The sequence below is a fragment of the Crocuta crocuta genome, unplaced genomic scaffold (assembly GCF_008692635.1).
Source record: "Crocuta crocuta isolate KB4526 unplaced genomic scaffold, BGI_CrCroc_1.0 scaffold225, whole genome shotgun sequence".
Taxonomy (NCBI): Eukaryota; Metazoa; Chordata; class Mammalia; order Carnivora; family Hyaenidae; genus Crocuta; species Crocuta crocuta.
Genome location: NW_027530408.1, coordinates 1,110,545 through 1,122,818, shown reverse-complemented (window position 1 = coordinate 1,122,818; position 12,274 = coordinate 1,110,545). Strand labels below are relative to the sequence as shown.

The 12,274-nt window shown below is 38.5% G+C and overlaps 1 protein-coding gene across 2 annotated transcripts in view; it reads right to left on the bottom strand.

Annotated features, from left to right (window-relative positions):
* The window catches only part of PIWIL2 (piwi like RNA-mediated gene silencing 2), a 69,578-nt gene that overhangs the window by 54,989 nt on the left and 2,315 nt on the right, over positions 1-12,274 (bottom strand). For both annotated transcript variants that reach the window (XM_077766605.1, XM_077766604.1), the window contains 8 exons: positions 10,446-10,533; positions 10,158-10,296; positions 9,472-9,675; positions 8,763-8,873; positions 5,625-5,745; positions 5,017-5,141; positions 3,859-3,939; positions 3,437-3,550 (listed from right to left, as the gene is read on the bottom strand). In XM_077766605.1, the coding sequence (XP_077622731.1) occupies positions 3,437-3,550; positions 3,859-3,939; positions 5,017-5,141; positions 5,625-5,745; positions 8,763-8,873; positions 9,472-9,675; positions 10,158-10,296; positions 10,446-10,533 (983 nt within the window). The remainder of the gene's footprint in view (positions 1-3,436; positions 3,551-3,858; positions 3,940-5,016; positions 5,142-5,624; positions 5,746-8,762; positions 8,874-9,471; positions 9,676-10,157; positions 10,297-10,445; positions 10,534-12,274) is intronic.

Sequence of the window (12,274 nt, the reverse complement as noted above, 5' to 3'; positions counted from 1 at the left end):
AACTCCCTCCCCTAAATAATCAAGGGATCAAACAAGAAATCACAAAGGAAGCAGAAAATATTTTGAGTTAGATATAAATGAAGATGCAACATAACAAAATGTACGGGATACAGATAAAGCATTACTTAGAGGGAAATTTATAGCTGTAAAAACCTATATTAAAAAGAAAAAATATCCCAAATAAACTAACCTTTCACACCTCAAGACACTGGAGAAGAGCAAACTAAACCTTACGTATGCAAAAGGAAGAAGAGTGGGAATTAAGGAAACAGAGAAGAGAAAAATAAAGAAAATCAACATCAAATACTGGTTTTCTGAAAAGGTCAACAACACTGACAAACCTTTAGTTACACTACCTATGAAAAAAGGAGAATCAGATTTCTAAACTCTGGAATTCAAGAGGGAACATCACAATTGGGCTTAAAGAAATAAAAAGAATTATAAGAGAACACTTTGAACAGCAATATGCTAACAAATTAGATCACCTAAATGAAATGGACAAACTCCTAGAAAGACACAAGCTACCAAAACTGAACCAAAAATAGAAAACCTGAAAATATCTAATATGTACAGAAACTGAATTAGTAATTTAAAAACTGCACACAAAGAAAAACCAAAGCCCATTTGGCTTCCCTGTTGACTTTCTACCAAGCAATCAAAGGAAAATGAATTCCAATCCTTCACAAACTCTTTCAAAAAACACAAGAGGAAGGGAATACTTCCCAACGCTTCCTATAAGAACAGTAATCCAGAGATATCAAAATCAGGCAAAGGCATCACAAGAAAGATACAGATTTTAGGAATACAGACAAAGGGGTGCCTGGGTGGCTTAGTCGGTTGAGCATCCGACTTCTGCTGAGGTCATGATCTCATGGTTTGTGGGTTTGAGCCCTGCATCAGGCTCTGTGCTGACAGCTAGTTCAGAGCCTGGAGCCTGCTTCAAATTCTGTGTCTCCCTCTCTCTCTGACCCTCCCCTGGTCACGCGCTCTCTCTCTCACTCGCTCGCTCTCTCTCAGAAATAAATAAAACATTAAGGAATAAAGACAAAAATCCTCAACGAAATACAAGCAAACCAAATCCAGCAACATACAGAAAAAAATTATATACCATGAGCAACTGACATTTATCCCATGAATGCAAGGTTGATTTAACATCCAAAGATCAATTTAAAAAGGACTTTTTATAAAGTTTATTTATTTGGAGAGAGAACAAGCAGGGGAGAGGCAGAGAAATGGGGGAGGAGGGACAGACAGAGAGAGAGAGAGAGAAGTCCAAGCAGGTTCTGCACTGTCAGCACAGAGCCTGATGTGGGACTTGAACCCGCGAACTGTGAGATCATGACCTAAGCTGAAATCTAGAGTTGGATGCTTAACCGGCTGAGCCACCCAGGCACCCTAAAAGGAAGATTTTTTTTTTTTAGTGTTTTTATTATAAAAAACAATTGACAAAACCCAAGAGTATTTCATGATAAAAACACTCAATAAAAAGGAATAAAATGGAACTTCCTCAATGTGAAAAAGGGCATCTAAAAAAACCTAAAAAAAACCTCACAACTAACATACTTAATGGTTAAGACTGGAAAGGAAACTGATTCAGCACTATTTTCAAAATATATCCGGGGAACACCTGGGTGGCTCAGCTCGGTAAACTTCCAACTCTGGCTCCGGTCATGATCTCCTGATTCATGGGTTTAAGCCCTGCTTCGGGCTCTCCAAAGGCACTGTGGAGCCTCCTTGGAATACTCATTCTCTCTCTCCCTCTGCCTCTTCCCCACTCATGCTCTGGCTGTCAAAAATAAACTTTTATATATATATGCATATGTATATATATGTGTGTGTGTACATATATATGTATATATACATATATATATGCATATGTACACACACACACACACACACAAATAAAACCAGGAGCCAACCACTTCTCACCACCTCCACTGCTGCCATCTTCATGTCATCACCGAGACTCCTGGTTGGTCACCCCACTTCTATCCCCACCTTTTCAAGTCTCTCCTCCACACAGCAATGGGAGGAATTCTTTACAACTCAGGCCACATCATGTTACTCCAGCCACAAGTCCTGCACTTCCCTCAAAGGAAAAGCTAAAAATCCTTACAGTAGCCTTTAAAGCCCTATACTGCCATTTCTTCCGCCTTCTCCATCCTCCCACCACTCTGGTTTGGCTCTGCTCTTGCCATCCTGGCTTTCCTGCCACTCCCTGAAAACAGCCAGGCATATTTGGTTCTTTTAAATGACTATCACAGCTGTCTCTCTGGCAACAAGTCCCTTCGACCATATATTCACCTGACTAAATCCCTTGTCTCCTCCAAGTGTTGGCTCAAACGACTTGGCCACTCTAAAATTACACCTCTCCAACCTACCCCATCCCACCCCTGGTACTCCTGATCTCTCCTAACCGATGTTCTTTTTTTTCCTTCCAAAGCTCTCAACACTTCTAGTACACTATACAATTTGCTTATGTGTATTATTTATTGTTCACGACTGACTACAATGTAAACTCCACAAGGAGAAGGATCTTTCTTTATTATATTAATGGTACATCCCAAGGCTCTGGTATACAATTGGAGCTCAAATGCACACTGAATCAAAGAATCCATTTATCAGATAAGCAAAGATTTACAAGCCTGATAATACCTAGTAGCTGTACACAGCTGGTGAAAAAATGAACTAAAGTCTTCTAGAGAATAGTTTGTCAATGTACATTTAAGTATTTTTAGTATATATTTTTAAGCCTCTATCATGTTCAGCCCTTTCATTAAGTGATTCCGTTTCTAAGTACATAGCCTTATAGAATCACCCATGAACGCAGATTTATCTATAAAATAGGATTTCATGAAACCATTACAAATTGTACACATCTGTATTTACTATAGTAAACGATTCAATATAGTAACACATTTAAACAAAAACCCAGGATGCGTGTGAGGTTTTTTTTAAACTTTTTTTAATGTTTATTTTTGAGAGATAAAGAGAGAACATGCAAACACATACTAGTGGGGAAGGGGCAGAGAGAGGGTGAGACACAGAATCCAAAGCAGGCTTCAGGCTCTGAGCTGTCAGCACAGAGCTGGAAGCAGGGCTCAAACTTGTGAGCCATGAGATCACGACCTGAGCCAAAGTCAGACGCTTAACCAACTGAGCCACCCAGGCACCCCAGGGTGTGTGTGTTTTAAACCAAGCCTTCTTAACCAGAGAATTAAATACAATTCTTCCTCAAAGTACAGCAAGTCTCCATTTAAATACCCACCTCAGCAAGACTTATCAATAGAGCACATACATTCATTACCCTTAATTAGTTCTACAATTTAAAATCCAAACAGAACAATGGCCAATCTATATTTATTACCAGCTATTACTAAACTTTTCAAAAAAAAAAATGTTAGCTTGTTAAAAGTAGATCCCACCATTCACTCACATGACATCCAGCACTGAATCATTCCTAATGACCTTATGGGAGACATCAGCTAGCAGAAAAAGACCTCCATCTGTTCTTCGGATGCTAGCTGCATAGCCTGGCCAGATCTGCAACCTGAAGAGAAAGGTGAACTTTATCTTATGGTTCTAAAAGGGGCACAGATAATTCTCTGTCCCCATTTGAAACAACTGAGTAAATAATGCCCTTCTCCCTAATAACAATGGAAAAAGCACCATGAATCAAATTAAATCAACATCATTGTGAACTTAACTAAAAAAACTAAATTATGGGAATGGATTTAACTGATAAATTGTATTTACAATCATAAAATACCGTCGAGATTTCTGTACTAAATATGGTACAGATACAACGAAAAATTTCCAGAACATTCAAAAAGTGAGGAAGAGAAAAACACCACTGACCTGTGTTGCTGTAGAACCATAGCACTTGTAGGGTCATAAAAGTTTCTCCCCACAAGCTTCATATCTAAAAGTTTCATTACCCTGAAATAAAGAGCAAATATAGATCTTCTAGAGAAGAATCCAAAAAGTTAAGCTCTATTCTTCTTAGCTATATTTTCCTTTTGAAGCCCGAAGTGCCAAAAATTTTGATGCCCTTTGCACAGTACAGCTTTATTTTTTTTTTAACTTTTTTTAAAATATATTTTTATTTTTTATTTCTAGGAGAGAGAGAGAGAGAGACAGCATGAGCAGGGGAGGGTCAGAGAGAGGGGGAGATACAGACTCTGAAATAGGCTCCAGGCTCTGAGCTGGCAGTCAGCACAGAGCCCGACGCAGGGCTCGAACCCACGAACCGCGAGATCATGACCTAAGCGAAAGCCGGACGCTTAACCAACTAAGCCACCCAGGCGCCCCTGCACAGTACAGCTTTAATGCTAAGAACACCCTTGCCAAAAGAAAAAGAAAAATTAATGAAGCATTATCCTGGGGTATATACAATTGACAACAGCTTGTCTTACTAGGTAACCAAAAACTGAGTTGAATTTCCAGGTTCAATTTACCTTATTTTTCACTATTAACTACAAAGAATGCAAGAGAGTCAATTTTTGTTTGTAAAGATCACTCTGGCATAGGAAGTTATGTTTGTCCTGGTAGTTCAGCTTATTAGGTAGAAATTAGGTTCTGTGTTTCATTTAAAAAGAGATGGTATAGGAATCAGTTTTAATGAAAATTTGGATCTTATAAAAAGTTAAAAACTTATGAGCTGTCTGTATCCAAAAACTCAAGGGACCTAGAAAAAATTCCTCCAGCAAAAATTTTTGTACACTACCACTTTGAGTAGCTCCATCAGTAACACCATTAAATTATGCAATATAAACACCTGCTTTTAAAGTTCCTGAATGATTCCAAAAGAACCCATCCCACTACCTACCTTCATTGTACCCAAATCTGGCTAATCACTTGGCATAAGGTTTGAATAAGTTAGCCTCAATACCATCCATTTATTTATTAAATGTTTCCAAACTTATTTCGATAGGAACTGTAGTATACCCCAACCTTCTTGAAAAGCACTGTTACAAACACAAGACTACGATTAAAGAAAATAAGCTGTTTTCTCACCGACGGAAAACAACATTGTAGAAAGGAATGCACAAGTCAGAACAGGGCTCCAGGATCTTTGTCAACTGAATCTTAATGCTGATCTCTGCATCGTCAGTTTTCCTTTGACTTTTCAACTCAAGGACCTAACAAATAAATATATGCAAGTAAAAAAAAAAAAAAAGACAAAACTACCAAGCCCTAATCTAATCCAATGTGTTCTAGAAAACACTAAAATACCTTAACTATATTTTCTACTTTCCCCTCACTGTGCTTTCCACACTGGGCAAAATCACAGCATGATAACAAGGATTTAAGAAAGGATTTGACAAGAGAAATTAATGGAGAATTGACTAGCCATAGATCCCTTTGCATTTAAATCTTAAACCATTCCCTATCACTGAGTTCACAGGCTTCCAACCACTCTTCTTATTTAAGAAGGGAGTTCTTGGAGAATGCAAATGAAAAAGTGTCTTAGTTTGACATTTCATTGTTACAGAGAAGTCTGTTTTCCCTCTAAGAATAGAAAAGAACAACTCAAACGTCAGGATGTCTGTGACTTCCTACCACTCAAAGAACCAGAACTCTCTTAGGTTTCATTCCAAAATATATTTCCTATTTGGTCTCACTTGTTTCTGAAGCTTAATAGGCAGATAGAGAATGGATCCATCAAAAGCAGTAACGTTGCCGGTGACAGCTTGATGGTCCTTCAGCATGCCAAACCTCATGCTTTTGCACTCCACATTGGGGCTAGAAAACAAAAAGGATTTTACTTCATTTTGCTCAAACAGCAGCCTTTATTACCTCTCTAATAGGTCTGTTAGAGAAACAAATAATCACTTGTAACTATTGCTCCATCTAGTGGTCATATTAAAAATTCAATACAGTTTACCTAACTACAAAAGGAACTTCAACCCAAGAATACCTGCCCACAGAAAAAAGCCCGCTACCCAAAGACAACTGCCTTGGCATGTCAGCGCATGTTTTTCCAGATTTTAGACAAGAGAGTCAGAAAAGTTTTTCAGTAAAGGACCTGATCACAAATATTTTAGGGTTTACAGGCCACATGGTCTCTGGTATAGCTACACAACTAGACCAACATGCACCAAAGCACCACAGACGATATATATACACCAATGACCCTGGTTATGTTCCAGTAAAACTTTATTACAAAACAGGTGGTGGGCCAGATTTGCCCTGCAGGCCAGCCATAGTTTGCAATCCCTGCTCCAGAACCTGCAGAGATACACACTTTAAAAAGAACTTTTTAAAAACATGATTTTATGGGGCACCTGGGTGGCTCAGTCAGTTGAGGGTATGACTCATGATTTCAGCTAAGGTCGTGATCCTGGGGTTGTGGGATCCAGCCCCAAGTCTGGCTCTGCACTGAGTGTGGAACCTACTTGGGATTCTCTCTCTCTCACTCTCTCTCTGCCCCTCTCCCCCACTTGCACCCTAAAATTTAAAAAAATAAATAATAAAAATAGGATTTTACTCTTTTTTTCACTTGTGGCAATTTCTACTTTTTATTGATTCATTGTCACAAATCTTACAACTTTGAAAAGCTCCAGTAGCTACTTTGACATGACTGTCCCATTTCATCTCAGTAACACAATCTCTTCTCTAACTGCAAAGTTTAAAGAAATCTAGGGCTTAAAAGAGTGAAGTGTTTTCAAGTACATGATGAAAGATTAAAAAATTAGGGTTGCCTGGGTGGCTCAGTCAGTTAAACGTCCGACTTCAGCTCAGGTCATGAGCTCACAGTTTGTGAGTTCGAGCCCCGCATCAGGCTCTGTGCTGACAGCTCAGAGCCTGAAGCCTCCTTCGGATTCTGTGTCTCCCTTCCTCTCTGCCCTTCCTCTGCTTGTGCTCTGTCTCTCAAAAAGAAACAAACATTAAAAAATATTTTTTAAATAAAAATTAAAATGGTCTTTCTGGACTTCTGTCACATAATACAAGGAAGCCACAGGATGACCGATCCACTATAATACATCTTCTCAGTATCCTCTTAATGGCCTGGCATCCTCTTCATATTGTGGCTTTAAAGGTCCAGATTTACAATCTTGAAATTTATAAAATCCATGTCTTTTTCACTGTCCAGTCAATGCAAGGACCTGTGAAGGCTCAGACTCCTTTCTGCTTCATGAGCATTTGTCAATCTATTTCCAGAGAAAGGGTTCTTCCCTCTTGTTAATACTCACTCCTTTCCCTTACATTCCAGAGCAGGCCTAGTTCCATTATGCTCCCTTCTTAGGGGTTCAATTTCACCCTCTTTTTTAGTTCCTTCTCTTCATCTGTAACATGTGCTCAGCTTTGAAGCAATCATCCTAGTATTCTCTTTAACTATCATTGCATTTTTCATTCCTCTTACACACTTTTTAAATAAGTGGCCAGCTTACTGGCTATTTCCCATGGCCTATGCTCTCCTTGGTTGTTTTTTTTCTTTTTTAAGTTTTATAAGTTTTGTTTGTTTAGAGAGACAGAGAGAAAGAACAAGATGTGGAGGGACAGAGAGAGAGGGACAGAGGATCAGAAGCAGGCTCTAAGCTAAAAGCAGAGAGCCCAACGGGGGGGCTTGAAATCACAAACTGTGAGATCATGACCTAAGCTCAAGTCGGATGCTTAACCAACTGAGCCACCCAGGTGCCCCTCCTTGGTTCTTTCAGTCTAGTTTTTTCTCCATAACCCTAACAAAGCTACTAGAAAATCAACAAGAGTGCTCTTGAAAGTAAATTCAGTTAACTTTTTTTTCCTGTGGCCAAAGTCAATCATCTCCTCATCATTTAAAGGAGGCCTTTCTTTGGTCTTTATAATCTATCTTCAGGGTATTTCCTCCTAACTGTTCCTTTCTTCTCTCTTACACTCCACATATTCCTCTTGTACCAATTAGTGGCTGTGCTTCAAAAATTCAGTCTTCCATCTTCCTATTTTCTCCCCAAAGATACTCCAAAACATCATTTTCACAATTCCAGCTAATAATCTTCAGCTAATGACTCTCCTGAGATTTTAAAAGAGAATATAAACTAAAATGAATTTTTAATTTTCAAGAATGAGAAACCCTGAAGTTATTGATATAATATTGAACTTATTTTCTATGATTTTTTCTCAGATTTTTTTAAATGTTTATTCATGTTTGAGAGAGTGTGTGTAAGTGGGGGAGAGGCAGAGAGAGAGGGGACAGAGGATCCAAAGCAGGCTCTGCATTAACAGCAGCAAGTCCCATGTGGGGCTCAAACCCATGAACAGCGAGATCATAACCTGAGCCAAAGTCGGCACTCAACTGACTGAGCCACCCAGGCACCCCTTACTCTCAGATTTTGTCATAGACCTTCACTGGAGAGCCATCATGGTAGGAGACTTATGCAAGGAGGATCTCGGTTTTGTGAGGTGTGGGTCTCACACCAATGGGGGAAAGGGGTCTCTCCTTAAGACAAGGAATACAAAGTTATAGATACAAAATAAGTTAAAAGATTATGCAAAGGGTCTATGCAGGTAAAAGGCCCTGCACTTAAGCTTCGTTAACTACACAGAAAATCCTTACAGGTGCATAAAATGGTAAAAAAAATAAAATAAAATAAAATCTGAAATGGTAATATAGCTAAATATAAATAACGTTAACCTTAAATTTATCACAAGGACTGGAGTTTGTATATTATTGTAGGCAGAGGTTCATTATGAATCACACAGAAAAATATTCAATTATACCAGGAAAACTATTTCATTACTGCTCTCTAAGAAGTGAATACAGAGAAAAAAGCTGTGAATACCTGAAAGTCACATGATACTGATAAACTGCTTCATTATGACACTGTATTTTGATAAGATTCAATCCCAAAGATTGAGGTGTACCTTTTGATCCTTGCTTCACAAGAAGCTCTCTGAAAAATAAACAGAAGTACGCATATATACCTAAAACAAAAATGCAAACAACTCATGCCACAAAAAAAATAAATAAAAAGAAAGAAAAAAACATTGAAGGAAGTAATATTTCACACTTAGCTTACACAAGACACTCAAAAGCAGGCTTTGAAGGCTAGAAGCTAAATTCTTAGTAGTCTCTAATTAGAGAGGCAAGTCCACCTTCTTTGCTCCAGTAACATAAATGGAATAATCTAGGCCAACTAACTAAGAACACAAGAATTAGTTCCACTGAGTAAGAAGAACTGCTCCCATATCTTTCTAGATGATTTCCTTATCTTCAATGTGACAAAGAATTGGCTATGTCTGAATTGAGAAGGGAATGAAAAATCACTTGAATCCACTCTCCGATACATGCTTTCTATACCATCAACCCATTTTACTTCAACAGGAATTGTCCCACCTCTTTGTCATTCCCTCCACTGGCAAACAAAAACAAAAACAAAAAACCCTGCAGTAGCTACCACCCACAAAGGAGTTTAGACACAATTTACAATATTATGGGAAGGCCTCCCCCCACATCACTGCCAAGCAGAGAAGGCAGTGCTCCAGACTTACTTCTTGTGTTCTACAGCCCCAAGTAAAGGGTGATCCAGAGAGTGTGGTGAGGATGAGGGCAGAGTTGATAGTGATGACGGCTGGGCAGGATCCAGAGAAGTCAAGCTGAGAGCGGCAGGAGCCTTGTATACTCCTCTGCCTATACCACCAGCTGCCCTTCCAAAAGGGAATAAAGACACATCCGAACTTCCTCTTCCAAGCACTCTGAAACATTGAGAAGAGAAGCAAATCAGGATTTTATTAACCATCTACACCCCATCTAAATGATTGCTCCAAGTCTACATTCTTTTCCTGGAGGTGTCAGCAACAGGGACCCAACCTTGGGATTCTCTCCAGATCCATGTAGGCATCTACATGACTCATTTTGCTAATTTCTCTTAATACTGACTCTCAGGGCCAACTTTCATGGCAGAATTGAGGTGGAAGTTAGAATCAGCCAGGTTAAAAAACCACACAAGTTAATTTAACAGAGCAAATGAAATTATAAACTGCCCAGTGGAGGACTACTTTTTACCCTTTTCCAATGACTGCCTGGATAGGGGCTCCTGATTACCTTACAAAATGTCCATTCTTTAATATAAAACCATGCATTGTTTATAATACAACACTTTCCAGAGTTTCTCTCTGGACTTACAGAGCTATTTCATCTGAATTTGACACTTACCCTAGAAGGCAACTGTACCCACCTATTCCAACCAACACAGGTCTCTGCCATCTTGCTATCCCCAGCTGCCAGCACTGAAGGATCCAGAAAAGTGGGATGGGGATCTTCTCTGTCCTTACGTACCATACTGGTAGACAAGCCTCGACCTAAAATGCCTCTACCTGAACGGAAGGGCCAAAACCCAACTATAACTGTGAGTTGAAGATACTTTAATGTACAATTATTTTTCTGAAGATAAACTGTATGAATTTAAAAACAAACCAACCATACATACATACCACATTTTTTTTCAAATTAGTTTTCCACATACCTAGTGGAGGCATTTCCCGTTTCAGAGGGGTCTGAGACACTGTTTCAAGGCCCAGTCCTCGGAACATGGAGACCAAACCCACACATTCCTATGAAAAGAGTAGAGTTATTCTAAGATATATTTCAAAATTCTAAGATACAGAATGTATTTCATTTCTAAGGTGAATTAACAGTGTTATTTCAATGACAGGAAATAATGCACATTCCGTAACAAATGTAGTGAAGTGTTTAAGAAGATGTAATAAAAATGTTTCTAACAACAACAAAAAAAAAGACACCTACTGATGGTTTTCTAACAGTCTTTGTAAATAATAAAAATCATCTTTGAATTCTATACATACTACAATAAAGGAAAAAATGCTTTATAAAAAATTTTTAAGTAGCTTTAATAAACCCTTTAAAAAAAGAAAATGTTTATTTACTTATTTTGAGAGACAGTGAACATCCATGTGTGTGCAGCAGATGGGAGTGGGAGACAGAATGAATCCCAAGTAGGCTCTATGCTCAGTATGGAGGCTAATTCAGGGCTTGATCCAATGACTGTGAGATCATGACTTAAGCCAAAATCAAGAGTTAGATGTTTAAGTGACTAAGCTACCCAGGCACCCTAATAAACACTTTTAATAAACATTTTTAACTATGTCATATTAGATTTTCAAGCATATATATAGCTACCGTCTATGATTTGATGGTACAGTTTAACAGAGTGCAATTCTTCTATTTTATTTCCTATACACCCAAGGTAAGAGGAAACACATAAACTAGTTAATACATTTTCTGAAAAACTGGATCATTTAAAAGTATCTGAAGTTTGTGTTTTTTTCTTTTCCTTTTTTTTTTTTTTAAATATTTTTATTTCTAGGGGGGAGAGAGAGAGAGACAGCATGAGCAGGGGAGGGTCAGAGAGAGAGGGAGACACAGACTCTGAAATAGGCTCCAGGCTCTGAGCTGGCAGGCAGCACAGAGCCCGACGCGGGGCTCGAACCCACGAACCGCGAGATCATGACCTAAGCGAAAGTCGAACGCTTAACCGACTAAGCCACCCAGGCGCCCCTGTGTTTTTTTCTTAACCTCCAACAAAACTTGCTCCTGTTTTCCTGCAGCAGTTTTGAAAGGTTACTGCTGTTACACTTGTTAGAGCTGCCACTTATAGATCCAAGAAAATCATCTAAGTAAAAATACATGTCATCAATTTCCTTCCTATAGAATATTACATTTGACACTGTCAACTCTTAAAATTGTCATAACTGCGTATCAGCTTCTTCCTATATGTGCTAACTTATTATTTGAGATTTCTTAATTACAAACACTACTCTTAAAATTAGTATATAATTAGGAGATTAAGAATGCACATACATGCAAGCGTATACATATTAAGAACAATGGCTGAAGATCTTTAAGATTTGGGCAAGGAGCCTTCTGGAAGGAACCTTCTTAACAATTATTACCTCAGAAGCAGGAGTGGCTGCTAATATCACAGAGCCAAACCCAGCATGAAAATCTAAACACTTAGAAAAGAACAAAAAACTATTATCATTAAACCTGTCATTTATGTATATACATTTATACCTATAGAAGCTAGAGGACTAAGGCATTTACCTAACTCTATTTAGCAGTCTTTATGAGGCACTTTTTCTAAACTCTTGCAACTTCAGGATTTTAAAGATGCCTGGAATGCAATTACTTGTTAAAGAAAAACCGAACCCAACCCAATCAACCAACCAAAAAAACCCAAACTTTTTTTTTTTCATACAGGGCTTCAGTTTTCTAAGCACTCTGAAATCTGTTATTTCCTGTGACGATAAGCTGTACTGCCACATCTGCATCCAG